General features: G+C 35.0%; 2 protein-coding genes across 2 annotated transcripts; both read left to right on the top strand.

The window, feature by feature from the left end:
- Window positions 1–561: 561 nt before the first annotated feature.
- LOC148285751 (carboxypeptidase B-like) lies at window positions 562–1,404 on the top strand. The gene is made up of 2 exons (XM_088230448.1): window positions 562–570; window positions 823–1,404. Exons 1-2 carry the CDS (start codon window positions 562–564, stop codon window positions 1,402–1,404), a joined length of 591 nt encoding a protein of 196 aa, XP_088086574.1.
- Window positions 1,405–4,603: 3,199 nt separating this feature from the next.
- LOC148285750 (queuine tRNA-ribosyltransferase accessory subunit 2-like) lies at window positions 4,604–13,610 on the top strand. Its single transcript, XM_088231408.1, has 7 exons — window positions 4,604–4,859; window positions 5,448–5,716; window positions 7,262–7,446; window positions 7,967–8,136; window positions 9,980–10,218; window positions 12,404–12,529; window positions 13,376–13,610. The coding sequence occupies exons 1-7, from the start codon at window positions 4,734–4,736 to the stop codon at window positions 13,584–13,586; spliced, it is 1,326 nt and encodes a 441-aa protein (XP_088087534.1). The 5' UTR covers window positions 4,604–4,733; the 3' UTR covers window positions 13,587–13,610.
- The last annotated feature ends 1,695 nt before the right edge of the window (window positions 13,611–15,305 follow it).

The following is a 15,305-nucleotide window of genomic DNA, read 5'->3' as shown; positions in this document are numbered from 1 at the left end:
TATTCTCGTCCGAAAGTCGAGATCATCTCGTGGGTGTCGAGAGTGATCAGAATACCACTGCTGGAGGCAACTGGTGATGTCCACATGCTCCACTTAGGAGCGGATGTGGAAAAGAAGAAGAAGAAAAAGACAGAAGAACTAGAGTTAGAAATTTTGGACCTTAAGAATGATATTTTGCTAAAATCCTTAATATCAGAGGACTTTTGGAATACAGTAGGCAGAGAAAAATTCCCATTTTTGAAAAAAGCGTCATATAAAATTGAATCATTTTTCGGTTCAACATATTTAGTCACTGTCACTGATGAGCATCTTAACGGTTGTTTGCTAACAGGATTATCGTCATACTCTCCTAATTATGAGGCACTGGCCAATGATATGCAATGCCAAAGATCATATTGACATACTGATGTTATATTTTTTTATAAAATGTTTTCTTTATATTTGTGTTTTTGTTTACGTTTTGTAAATACATTTCTCTGTGTGTACGCAATTTGAATAATAATTTTACTATTTTGAAACATTTTTGTTTATTATTTATTATTTATTGGAAAATGAGAAGTTATGGGAGGAGTTTGTCGATTAAAAATAAGTGGTGCCCGCCACCCTACCGATATTTAAGAATATGCTCTAGAGTAAGAAAAGGTTGAAACCCCTGCTCTAGAGGATAGAAAAGATTCAGAATACCACTCCAGAATTCTGGTTTTATTCTACAGTCGCATAAAATTATTGTTTTCCAAAAAAAAATAGACTTATGTTCTAATTTTACTATTTTTTATTATTTTTTCAAATTGTAATCGATTTTCGTTCTTTTTATTATTTTAGGACCGCATGTGGAGAAAAAACAGATCAAAACATTCAAACAGCAGTTGTTTTGGTACCGACTTGAACAGAAATTACGGCTTCCATTGGGGAGAGTCCGGAGTGAGCAACGACTCGTGTGACCCGCAGATATATCCCGGACCGTTCCCTTTTTCAGAAGTAGAAACCAGAGCTGTCAAATCCGTGATGAAAAATCACCTGGACAGAATTATGCTGTACATAACTCTACATGCGTATGGAAATTATATGGTTTACCCGTACGGATACACGGAAACGATACTGCCGAAGCAATGGGAGAAATTACACGAGTTCGCCACGAAAGTCACCGAAGCCGCTCGCTGGGTTAGTGGAAATGAGTACAAAATCATGAGCGGGGGGCAATGGTACCCGGGGGCAGGGGGCAGCGATGATTTTGCCTTTAGCCTCGGAATTCCATTTGTTTATACTATGGAGCTGACAGTCGGACATGGATTTATGTACCCAGAAAGCGAACTTCCAAAGCTGTTCAAAGAGACAGCTGCCATCTTTAAAACGGCCAAAAAGTTGATTCAAGAAGAGTACAAGAAATTGAAGACCTGGTTTTAAAAACCTCAAATGTCTCAAACCAACAATTTTTCTGGAAAGTGCTTAAGCGGAACACCGCGGTTTTACTTTTGTTTTTGTCTTTTAATTAAATAAAATCATAAATGTACGAGTACTTTAAGTGCACTCTACATAAATTGAACATTTTATAAATAATTATACAGGTGTCCCATAATCCAAGGTATTCCTTTTAAGTTAGGCCGGCTCATGACGCACCAAAAAATGCAAAAATGACCTCAATAAAAGTGCCTTAGTTTTTGAGATATTTCGACTTTTATGAATTTACCGAACATCTACGCCTTATATCAGTTTTTCGAGTGCCATTTCTTCAAATTTTCATATTTTAGGAACACTTTTCACTTTAATAAACCAAAGCAATTGTTTAGATCGGAATTCCTAATAAATGAAACAATTATACAATCAGCTCATTTTGCATTAAAAAGCAATATCTTTTTTTCGAAAGTAAAACATAGTATATGTTATATAATTTTAAAAACAATATAAATTGAACAATTTTTTAAGATAACTTGCCAGGTTTACAACGTATTTTTTTTCAAAGTTACCTAAAGATTTATTTTAAATTCATTGACCTGGCATTAATTTATTTTTTTCGCCAAAGCTAATCAGTATTTGTTATATTTGGGACTGTTATCAACAGAAAAGTTATTCGGAATTGTGAAACATAAATTAGAATCCTAAAATATTAAAATTTGAAGAAATGGCACTCGAGAAACTGATCTAAGGCGTAAATGTTTGGGAAATTCATAAAAGTGGAAATACGAGTACATCAAAAACTAAGGCACTTTTACTGAAGTTATGTTTACATTTTTTGGTAGGTCATGAGCTGGTCTAATACCCTTGAAATGAATACCTTGATATTTTTTGTTACAAATATCTGGAAAGAATAAAAATATGGACGCGACAACAATTTCTATATATGGTGCACTAACTTTTTGATATGAAGATTAATTTTTTAAAACTATTTGTGAACTTTCATATTTGTACATTAGCGGAGTTTTTGTCAAATAATGGCGATTTCTTCCAACCAACCAATAACATTAGAAGAGTTAATAATATAATTTTATCTTATGCGAGAAAAATTAATTTAGGAAATAAAATTAAATAAATACAAAAAAGGCTAGCAATGTATATTTATTATGTATGATAAATTTATCAAAATGGATACAAGTTTTCAATGAAAATAGGGAAGAAAGGGAAAGGATTGGGGGAGATAATAGGGAAGATGTTTCTTTAGGTGTGTTATTTTTTATGGTAAATAGTTGCACATTATCAAGTAAGTTGGTTCTTTTTTAATTTTTGTGTAGTCATTGTGTTGAAAGTGTGAGGTAAGTTATTACACATTTTTAGTCCATTGTTCATATGTCGGGATTGGCCTGTTTTTGTTAGCCTAGCTTAGCTATTTGTATGGGGTAGTGTTGTGATCTTCTTGTGTATGTCAGTTACTCTTGTCAGCGAGATGTCACCGTCTTTGATGGGTCGTTTTGTTATTTTGTGGATTAGTTGAAGTGTTTGTAGTTTTTTCAGGCCGTCTATTTCTAGGTGTTTTATTTGTTATTACTTATAGAGTTCCATATGATTGCTGTGAGGTAGTCTAGTAGATGGGAGATGATTTCACAGTGGAGCTGCATAAACACTTTCTTCTTCTTCTTAGTTTCTTTTGGCTTTTTTCACCCCTAACTGGGGTGTTTTAGCCAGTGTCAAGTTTGAGATTGACTTATTTTAAATATTCACACATGTGTTAGAACTATACATACAAGTGAGTGTGTTAGTATTTAATATAACATACACTTTACATAATATATAACTTATTTACAACTAAATACCATTTATAACCACATATTTACATAAAAAATTTAATATATGTTTATTGGGTGGGGACAAAAGAGTTAAAATATTAGTAGGGAATGGGACGCTGATTTTGGAGAGGTCAGATAGGAACTCAGGATAACAATCATTTATAGATCTTCCTCCTCAAGCTGACATTCGCTTATGGCAGAGTCCCGGGCATGTATTTTAAACAAATGAGAACTATGCATAGACACTTTATAAAGAAGGAAGATTTGTGGATGGGAATTAAGAAAGTGCTTTGAGAATGAAAACGGATAGGTAAACCATGAACTGATAAGCGTTGAAAATTTTCAGACGTGTACATGAGAGTTACAACTGTGAAGTACAGTGAACAGTCTGACACAGTCTCTCCGTTGTCTAATTTTTAGCCAATAAGGTTGCGCACAATAATCAGATATCGTCACCCTAACTTGTAAAACTCGTAAGTCTACAAATGGTCCGTAATCATATTAGGGGTTATCTGCTAGGACTTCAAATAATAATCTTCATGTGTGAAAAACTTATATAACCTCAAATTATTCAACATTTTTTAATATTTAAAAAATACTTCGCTACCGTTTGCTACTGAAGTAATAACTTTTATGTTATGTTTGGTGTACTAATCGCAGCGGATCAAGAATCAGGGTCATCAATATTACATGCAGGTAAGATGATCTATGTTAATCCCACGCTTAAGGAACAATGAAATATTTATAAAAATAATGAAATCAAATCGAAACATGAAAAAAATGTTTGAATGTAATTTAGCAGATGAAAATTAATATTCAAAATTTGTTTATGTAATTTGTTTTAAATTCGAGGAAAAAATAATGTTTAGGTAGCTGGCCAAAACCCTTATTGAATTTTAATGTTTTTGGTATTTCTGGAAATTTGAAAATGAACGACTCCAATATTTAATGTCAATCCTGTTGGAATTGAACCTGGGATTTCAGGCAAAGTATGCAAACGTTCTAATCAGTATACAATAAGATATAATGCGATTGTAGTACTAATGCAGTATCCTATGGACTATTGAGTGCGGATGAGGGAATACTGTGATACGTCACACTTTTAAAATGTACGTAAAAATCTCGAATACTTTTAAGTTTGTAAGTGAAAATTCTTGATGGAAGTTCATTGTAATTTATTATATAAATAAAACACGAGTGATACTTTAATCCACAAATTTGGAATATCCAGTGACCGGTTTCATCGCTTTCGCGACATATTCGCGCGTACATACGCGACATTTCGCGACAAATATAAAAAAAAAATCTCGAATACTTTTGAAAAGTGGCAACATTATACAATTGACAGTTGACAGTTCCCATTTCCCGCTCTTAATTTGACATGTGATTATCTATGGAATAAAAGTCACCAAACTCAAACGTCAAAACACGCGAAGGACAAGACATAACCTCACATTTTATTAGTAATAGTATCAAGTATAATATTAATAAGAAAATATTAAAGTATAAAGGCTAATGAAAACTATGAAGTTTGTACAAAAATGCGCTTCCCAGGGACTTGGAAGAGCTGGAACTATCACAGAAATAACTCGTCTGCCGAATCTGACCATCCAAACACCGGCTTTAATGCTTTTTACGAAGGTAATTTATGCATTTTTATTTATTTAATTATTCTTACAATGTGGAGCATTGCTCTTCCGTCAGATGCCAACGGTTCACTAAGTTGATATAATCAAGAAAACATAAAATGTCACTAAAATTTTGATGAAAATAGTCTATACCATCAGGAATCACATTGTAAAAAAGTATGTTTAAAATTACAAGTAACTTTAACTTTATATCATTATAATGTTTAATCTTGAAGATTTCAGAATCCTCCTATTTCCTTTCCAAAATTTTACCATTTATAAACCAAACATTTGTAGTCCTTTTCCTTAGACATTTTTTTTTATTCATGGTAGGGACGATGTTAATGTACTGCAGGACGTTGCTCTCGTCTTTATGTGCAATACTGTTAGAGTTGCATAATATGTTGTATTGGAATCTATAGAAAACGCTGACTTACTTCATCGGTTGTTGCACTATAATTTCAGATAAAATTATTTAGCATGTGTGTGTCGTCGATCATGGACAATGAACCCCACAACGGTAATACAATACATATAAATAAACAAAGTTTTGGTTAAGTTGATAATCATTAATTTCGTATTATATTAATTTGTTTTTTAGGGAGCAAGCGTTCCCCATTTAACTCATGAAGTTTTACAAATGCTAACAAAGGACCCCCACACAGTGCAGCTGCCTCTATTGACCACTTTGCAAATGCAAAAAAGTATCGAAACCCAGGGGGAAGGTATCGCCAAGTTTGCGGGTGTAGGGGACCACTTATGCTTCATGGTGTTGCAAGATCCAACAGTGGACATTCCCCAAACAAAGCTAGAAAAATATCACATGCCACTCTGGACGCGCATGGGGAAAAGAGAAATAGATGCGGACGTGTAAGTTTCGTTAAAACTATAATTTATAACTTTTTTTATTTAAGAAGGTGAAATAATAAACGATAAACATGATGATGAATGAAATGATAAACAGAAAATATAAAAGGAAAAACGTTACAGAAATTATATAATTTTAAAAAGTAGTATAAACATTATTAAGAACTAAAAGCATACATATTTTTACACAACATTTATTTACAAAAATTTAAATAGATGACTGTTAACATAAAATAATAATCAATATAAAGCCTTGTTACATATGAGCCATTTAATAATTTTTCCTTAAAAGTTTTGTCAACATTTTCTTTTAAGATCTGCTCAGGGATCTTATTGAAAATTTTAGTAATTGTATAATGAAGTGTTCTTTGGCCATACTTGTTTACAAACCTCGGTACTGACAAGCTTTCACGTTGTGCTAGCCTCGTATTGTGTGTATGTAAATACCTTTCCTGATAGTTATTATCAAATCGATATCTAGCAACAAATTTGAGCCATAGAATAGCATTTACGGACAGGCACCCTTGCTTTTTAAAAAGTTCGGGTACCCTTTCCTTATCAATTCTAGCTGATCTGTCAATTAATTTAAGAGCCGACTTTTGTAAAGATTGAATTTTTTTAATGTTGGTTTTACAAGAAAGGCCCCAAATGGTAATACCGTACCTAATAATTGATTTTGACAATGATTGATAAATAAGTCTTCGTCATCAGCCGTCTCTTGTCCAATGGTGAACATAGGTCTCCATATTTCCCTATCCTGGGCCAACCGCATCCAACCACTTCCTGCAACTCGTCTTATGTCATCAGACCACCTTGTCTGAGGCCTGCCGACACTTCTTCTACCCGTTCTGGGTCGCCATTCCAGGACTTTTTTGGTCCATCTAGAGTCTGATTCTGGCTATATGACCAGCCCAGCTCCATTTCTGATTGGCAGCCCTATGGACCACATCAGTGACTAATCCATGTATTGGTTTTTCTGTCTCTCAACGAAATATCCAGCATTCTCCTTTCCACGGCTCTCTGTGCACTGATAATTTGTGTAATTTTTTTTTCTTGAATACAAAAGTTTCACAGCCATATGTCAGTACAGGGAGGATATATGAGAGCTTACCAAAGGCAGCCCATGCTAAACCTCGCCTTCCTTCCATTTCTACCTCTTGATTATCTTTCCCGAGCTTTATTTCGTGTCCTAGGTATATATAACTATCAATCTTTTCAATGATTTGTCAAATGGACAGTAGTAAATGACCAAGATGTTTCATGATTGGTTTGCATCACTCATTACTTTAGTTTTTGAAGCATTCATTTTCAAGCCTATTTTCAGAGATGCTGTATTAACTTCGTTTAAGTCTTGATGTTTTCTTTTTCTTAATATTTATTTTATAAAAACATACAGTCAACAATGATTAAATTACACATTAAAGATAAGGTTGAAAGACATACCAGCGAAGTTACAAAATAATAATCAAACATTAAATCATGGTACATTCTTCTTGTTTGTCAAATAAATAAATAATTTGAAGTAACAGGGACATAATATTATTTTAGATATATGGATCTAGTGGAGATCTTCAAGCCGGACATGTACGCAGTTCTGTGTGACGGTTGCACGAACGACGCCAGTTCCAATAAACGCATCTCCAAATCTATTGACCGAAGTGCGGCCATGTTCTCCGGTTGTTTAGAGAGGCATAAAAAGTCAGAATTTCTCAGTAAAAACTCTTCTATACTGGGTAAGTCCAAAACAACAATGTTTTGAGTATGTCCAAATGCTTGCACACTGGCTGGATTTTCTCCCTGGGGTCCACATTTTCATCGGTTGTTGATGTGCTGGGGCGTCCGGGCCGTTCGTCATCTTCAACGTTTTCACAGCCATCTCGGAAACGCTTATACCACTCGTACACTCTTGTTTTACTCATAGCAGACTCGCCATAGGCCTTTGTTAACATTTCGCACACTTTGTTACACTTTATTGAATTTTTTACACAAAATTTAATACAAATTCTTTGATCCATTTTTTTTAACAAACGAAAATCGCCGAGCTCATAAAAATACGTCAATCCTTAGCGGCTGCCACAGACAAAGTAAACAATGAATCCAGTTGAAAATTTAGCACACTGCTGGGGCATGTATACCAACATAATAAATAAAAAATGACTGTCAGACTCTCCAAACCCGCAAAATTTAAAAATTCTCATTTCGTGTTGAGACGTGTTTAGGATTAATTGAATGAATGCTCTGAATAAATTGCAGGTGTAATTGAAGGAGGGAACTGCTTAGACCAAAGGAAGAGGTCCTTGGAGCAACTTTTAGAGAAGTCTAGTGACTTGGGAGGGTTTATACTGGACGGCGTAGAGACAAATGGACCCGAATTGGAGCATCGATCTTATGAAACCGTTCAAACTATTGTTTCTCAAATAACTGTAAGTGTTTTTTGCTTTTATTTATCTAAAATCGATATTCAGCTACCAAAATGTACATACATATTAATACATAGACATGCCCTATAGAGTATTTTTATTTTATTTTTTAAAGGAAAGGATATGGAAGGAGGTAATGAAAAATACACCAAAACACCCAGACCAATTGAGAAAAATATCTTTCTTGGATTTTTTTCTTGCAACTGGCGGGAATCGAACTCGCGACGCCAGTTTCACAGACAGCCGTCTAACCAACTGCGCCACGACACCTAAAATATTTTGAAAAGTAGTGTCATGAAAAGTTATTATAGTCCTTAAAATATAGCTTGATTAGAATGACAGTTGTCAGCAAAAGTGACGACATAACTTTGTAGTAACATCTAAGAAGTTATTTATATTGACACACAAAAAATCATTTGTATCTGGCGTGTTAATTAATTTTTTTTAATACAATGCTTGACATATAAATTAACATAAATATATAAAATCAGCTTTAAATCTAAAAAAAACTAAAATAAACCTAATTATTAACATTTAAATCTATTTCAACAGAGAGGGAAAACATTTTTGAGAGCGCAATATGGAAGTCTAGGCATTTACAGGGCTTATGACCTATCATTAGCTGGTTTAAGTGGCCACTTTACACACTGTGTAACATTCACCATTCTGCCCATGTTTGAACATCCACATTTGTTGAAATAAATTTAAATATGAATAACTCCCTAGGGAGGAAATCCAGCCAGTCTGCAAGCATTTGGACATACTCAAACATTGTCTAATTATTAACGACGTTCTTACGACACTTGATCAATGTAAATTGATCGAATTAAAAAATAATTCATTTTGTGTTGTTCATGAAAAAAGTATAAATGTCTTATATTTTGGTGAATAATTGTCTTCAACACACTATAATAGGCTTGTTTTTGCGTTTTTATATTAATTTTCGGAAACAGAGTTTCATGTTTGCATGAAAAAACTGATAAAATCTATTTGATCGGTACATGGTCAGTGATCAGTAATTTCCCACTATTGACATTAGTTTGGCAGCTGTCATTTTAATCAAGATATATTTTAAGGACTATAAGTTTAACATATTACAACAGAGATGAAGAACATTTAAGAGAAGATAATATAGAAGTCTATGCATCTACGGCTTATGACCTGTCAATGGCTGGTTTAAGTGGCCACTTTACACACTGTGTAACATTCACCATTCTGCCCATATTTGAACATCTATATTCCTTTTATTCTTTCATCTGTTGATGTTTGTGAAGTTAAAGAGCTGAAACCTTTATTTATTAGGGTAAGATTCATCTAATTGAATTATTTCACCTACATACTAGGCAACGCCTGAAAATGTTATTTTTTTGATTTCTATACTTTTTCATGGACCAGGTGGATTTATCAGTCCTTCTCTACAAAAATTTGGACAAACCCAAAATATTGTTTACTATAAGTTTGTTTATTTACACCAGGGGTGCTATTCTGAACCACTCTCGCGGCATGAGAAAACAGTTTTTCTCGTGTATTTTGTATGTAAATACACAAGATAATACGGCCGCGAGAACGTTTGGAAAACTAGTCCAGGGCTGCATCCAGCGATCATGCGTATGCTACCAAAAATTGGGGAATATGAATTTTTGGAAGTGTTTATGAATATATTTTATAGCATTATTTTATTGCTCTTGCTTGTCTTTGCTACATAGTTTTATGCTCTTCTTGGTCAGTTTCATGTATATATGATTCTTCTTGTAACTGCTGTCGTTTTTTTATGTCACCTCCAATCGGGGTAGGAGCTCGCTGCATCAAAAGCACAAAACCCTACATCTCTCTAAACCTTTTCCAGGAACGACTTCCTGAGAACAAGTTACGAGTGGTCCAAGGTTGCTGGAACCCCGTGGCTGTACTGGACTTCATCATCCGGGGTTGGGACCTGTTCGACTCCAGCCTTCCCTATATTGCCACCGAGAGAGGGGCGGCGCTGACCTTCCTGTGTGACCCGGCCGCAGTCCATAGGCCGCCTGGCAAGAACGACTCGGAAGGGGACGAGTCCCCCTGCTACGAGATTGACTTGCACGACCCAAGGTGCGTAGTTTGAGTATTGTTAGTGGGTAATATGTTTGATTGAAGTCTCTGGGCTTCAATTTGTACAGCACCCAATTTCCCTGCTCACCGGTTAGAATTTTTTTTTCACCCATGTGAGTCTTCGGGAAGGTGTAAGATGAAGATCTGAAGGCGCTAAATCAGGGGAGTATGCGGGGTGGTTCAAAATGTCCCAACCAAACAAGTTCAAACGCGCCTTGGTGGCGTTAGCCGTGTGTGGGCGGGCGTTGTTGCGCAACAAACACACTCCCTTTACAATATTTGTGTTTGTCCAAATGTTCGTAGACAAAAGACCGGATTTCACCCCCTCGGGAGTCATTAAGATTAACAAATTACAACAGAGATGGAGAATACCTTAAATAAGGGAATATGGCAGTCTAGGCATTTACAGGGCTTATGACCTGTCATTGGCTGGTTTAAGTGGCCACTTTACACACTGTATAACATTCACCATTTTGCCTATGTTTGAACATCCATATTTTTTCAATTCTTCCATTAGTTGATTTTAGTGAAGTTAAAGAGCTGAAACCTTTATTGTTGCGAAGAGATTCATCTGACTAAATTATTTCACATACTAGGCAATGCCTGAAAACAATTTTTAAATTTTTAAACTTCTTGGACCAGTTGGTTTCATTACAATATTTGAGTTTTTTTGAGTTTCACCCCCTCGGGAGTCATTTAGATTAATAAATTACAACAGAGTGTGAGACAATATGGATGTTCAAACATAGGCAAAATGGTGAATGTTACACAGTGTGTAAACTGGCCACTTAAACCAGCTAACGACAGGTCATAAGCCCTGTAAATGCCTAGACTGCCACACTCCCTTTGTCAACATTCCCCTTCTTTTGTTTTGAATTGCTCTTTTGAGCTTTTGTTTTTTGGCAAATGAACTAGTGTGCCGCCACTGTGATGACTGTCTTTTGTCTCAGGGGTGTAATGAGCCACCCATGTTTCATCACCAGTCACAATGGAGCTCAGAAAACCCCCACCTTCCAATTCAAACCGCTCGAGGAACTCGCGAGATGCCTTACCCTATGACGGCGCGCACCTCGCAGTTGGCGAGATTCCTTATTGACATCTTTCACAGAAACGAACACTACGAGGCAATTTTTGGTACTAACAAGGGCCACCGATGCTTGTTGTGTTCAGGAGACCCCCTACTACCAATTGGTGTTGCCAACTTTTGAAAAAAAATACTCACAGCACGAGAGCCAAACAGTTCTCTTGCTTTCTGGATATGCCTCGTATATGACGTATATAAAACTCTTTATTGCTCACTAGTTCGACCCCATCTAGAATACGCTTCTCCTATTTGGTCTCCATTCTACAGGACTCATATTGACCATATCGAGTGTGTCCAACACCGTTTTCTAAGAAAAGTGGCATGGTTGCTCGGATTACAAAGGGGTAATTATTCCTATTTCGAAATAGAGCAATCTCTTAATCTGTCTTCATTGGAGAGACATAGAACTGAGATGGACCTTATATGCATTTTCCAAATACTTAATGCTTTAAGTGATGTCCCATCTCTGTTGCGATCAATTTCTTTTCATGTTCCCAACCGCATCACCAGAAGTCAAAATCTGTTATTCATAAAATCTTCTAAGAGCAACTTTGGTTTTTATGCCCCAATTTCCAAAATGTGTAGATTAGTCAATTCATCACACGACTTGGAATTCTTTGGGATAGATCTTCCGGCTTTTCGTAGATCTCTTCGCGACCAAAACAGTGTGGGATGAAGTTGGACTGCATGGCTTAGCTCGAAGTCTTATGTCTTTCGTTTTTATGAATATATTGTATACCATTATTGTATTGCCCTTGTTTGTCTTCGCTACATAGTTTTATGTGCGTTTTGTTCAGTTTCTTGTATTTATGTTTCTTCATGTAACTGTTGTAATTGGCTTAGGCAGTAAATATAATAAATAAAATTAATATAAGTTATACAGGCAACACAACTTCCCTTTGATAGGGAAAGTACAGCACAAAAATTTTACAGAGACATTAAGCTTCCGACAAAATATAAATTGTGCACCACCCATCGATGGGAGGAAAAACAAAGCTCCCCTAAAACTATAGTTGTGTTCTTTTAATAGAACAAACATGTAACACTAATAACATTATTAGTTTTTTATTATTACATTATTTATGATTATTTGAATTGCAGATATTCTGAAGACTTCCGTCCCGTGCTGGAGGGGTGCAGTTGCTTGTGCTGCAGTAAATACAGCCGGGCGTACATCAACCACCTCTTGAATACAAAGGAACTGTTATCCAGTGTTCTACTAATGGTGTAAGTTTTTAAATTTGTACGTTTATTAGGGGGTTCATGACGTCAGCATCAGTCTAGTTAGAACTTTATGATAGGGATTAACAACAACGATATATCGTTGTTTAGCAGTCTAAGGGTTAAATTAACTAAATTGCAAGAACGAAGAACATCGACCGATCTTACGACTTTATATAAAATAATAAAACCAATGTTTGATACCCCTGATCTACTGAAATTGATTTCATTATATGTACCACCTAGATTAAGCAGAACATCTACAATATTTTATTGTCAAAATTGTCGAACGGTAGCTCAATATAACTCACCTATTGTTAGATTACAGAATACCGGGAATGAATACGCATCACATTTTGATATATTTAGTTTATCTCTGCCTAACTTAAAAAATAAAGTGACCAACATATTTTTATCAAAAAGAGCAAATCATCTTCAGAAGATTGGGTTGGAATAGTTATAATTTGATTGATTAATGAATTTTGTTATTGCCTAATTTCTTTAAAATATATATGTATTTCAAGTAATTATTAATGTGTACAGTACGAGTATATTAATATTTCATACTCGATTTTTATTTTATTTTTTTATATTTTTATTTTTAAGCACTCTTTATACCACATATATGTAAATGGCAGAAATGCCGTATATAAATAAATATCAACAGTTTGTTATTAGTTATTTGAATGTTTTGACAATCTATTGTTTGCTTACAGAAAATATATGCCTCCCACAAATTCACGAACCCAGAGTCCCACAAATGGGGTTTTTATTATTTTCGCTCTCCTGTAAAATTCGTCATTTGTTCATTTGCTACCCTTCATATAGTCAAGTAACTAGACATTTTTTCAGGCATAATCTCCATCATTACTTGGAATTTTTCAAAGCGATCCGCGCAAATGTGACGACAGAAAATTTGACCAAGATGAGAAAGCTGATCAGCGAGCAATACAACCGGCACGAAGCCAAGAGGAAGTCACAGGGGACGAAAAAGCCAATTGCGGAACCCACCAAGAGAAGGCGGCGCCTGTCGGAAGACTCTAAAATTAAAGAAACTGGCTGATAAATAAAAATTTCATGTATTGAAGCAGAATTGTTTTTATTTTGGGGTATCGTAAATCGCTTCTCTCAAGTAAAAATCTTGAAAAGAATGAGTGGAAATAAGTCTGCTTAGTAGTGAAGTGATTTGCGCAATCTTTCAACAATCCCAAATAATGATATTGCGCTGGTGATGCTCCAATATTGCGTAACTATAATTTTCCTCTTTTGGTAGGGGAACCCCGAAATTGTTCTATTAACCCTCCCTCCCCGCTGCCCGGTGATGTGTAGCCAGTACACATTGCGTCTAATAACTATATCTCCATAAATATAATAAATATTGGGTTTGGATTTTCAGTATTCCTCCATTACACATTTACGTATCGACTGAAATAATTTATTATTAAATAATAAGTACTTATTATGCACAAAAAAAGCATTTTATCGGAAATCGGGGATAAATGACAAATATCATCAAAAGCATACTCTCAGTCAGTCACGTAGTCCAGTACTAGCTACTTAGTAGCTCTCGGGAAGTTGGCGCGGGTGCACATTTCGCCCGAGTCAGCGATACCCAATGGTTTTTTCATGTTTTCAGCAGTTAGATTTGAAATATTATCATCTTTGAATTAAATTCAAGCCATTCCCTATAAATATTCCACTGTCCCCTTTAAAATTTCTTATTTTTTAATGTGTAGTGACTACACAGCACCGTAACGCGCGGGTGTTTTTAGGACAGTACGGAAAAGGTTCATATCTGTACCTTAAGGCTGAAAGTCACATTTTTTGCAAAATTGAGTTATGAATGTCATTTTGTTCAGAGTCATATTCAGATTGTATTAATGCTGAAAACATCGGAGTCCCCCGGTATACCACTATCGAAATAGCTCGTCCTAAAACACCAGTACACCAGTGGGCCAGTAATAATACTCTGCTGGTATTAAAGCAGTGGATACCGAATCAATTACACCACTTTTATAACAAACTACCTCTGACGCAGCAGATTAAGTCTTACTGTCATAATCAGCCATACTTAACCATTATGGCATTTCTTTTGCTGTTAATTTCATTATTTTACTTTGATTTTTTAAGCATACTGTTTGTTGACTTTCAATTGCTGTTTTATGCTATTAATATTGTGTCGATAAAATGCCTAGACTTCTATATTACCTTCTCTTAAATGTTCTTCATCTCTGTTGTAATATGTTAATATAAACAGCTCCCCAGGGAGTTGAATCCAGTTCTTGTCTACAAAAATTTGGACAAACTCAAAATATTGTCGATAAATTACCTGGTCCATGAAGAAGTATAGAAATTGAAAAAATAACATTTTCAGGCGTTGCCTAATTATGCAGGTGAAATAATTCAATTAGATGAATCTCACCCGCATAAATAAAGGTTTCAGCTCTTTAACTTCACAAACATCAACAGATGAAAGAATTGAAGTAATATAGATGTTCAAATATAGGCAGAATGGTGAATGTTACACAGCGTGTAAAGTGGCCACTTAAACCAGCCATTGACAGGTCATAAGCCCTGTAGATGCCTAGACTTCTATATTACCTTCTCTTAAATGTTCTTCATCTCAGTTGTAATATGTTAAATTTATATTTACCTATTTTCATAAATAATTTATGTTTAAATTAATGTCACGTAATTTAATGTTTTTGCCTAAAGAAAGTTTTATAAATACATTGTTTTTCATTCAATATTCTACATGACTTTTTATACTAAAGTCCGAGGA

Source organism: Micrasema longulum, unplaced genomic scaffold (assembly GCF_059751315.1).
Source record: "Micrasema longulum isolate JH-2025_06_02 unplaced genomic scaffold, ASM5975131v1 h1tg000008l, whole genome shotgun sequence".
Classification (NCBI taxonomy): Eukaryota; Metazoa; Arthropoda; class Insecta; order Trichoptera; family Brachycentridae; genus Micrasema; species Micrasema longulum.
Note: the sequence above shows the minus strand (reverse complement) of the source record. Positions and strands in the feature narration are given on the sequence as shown.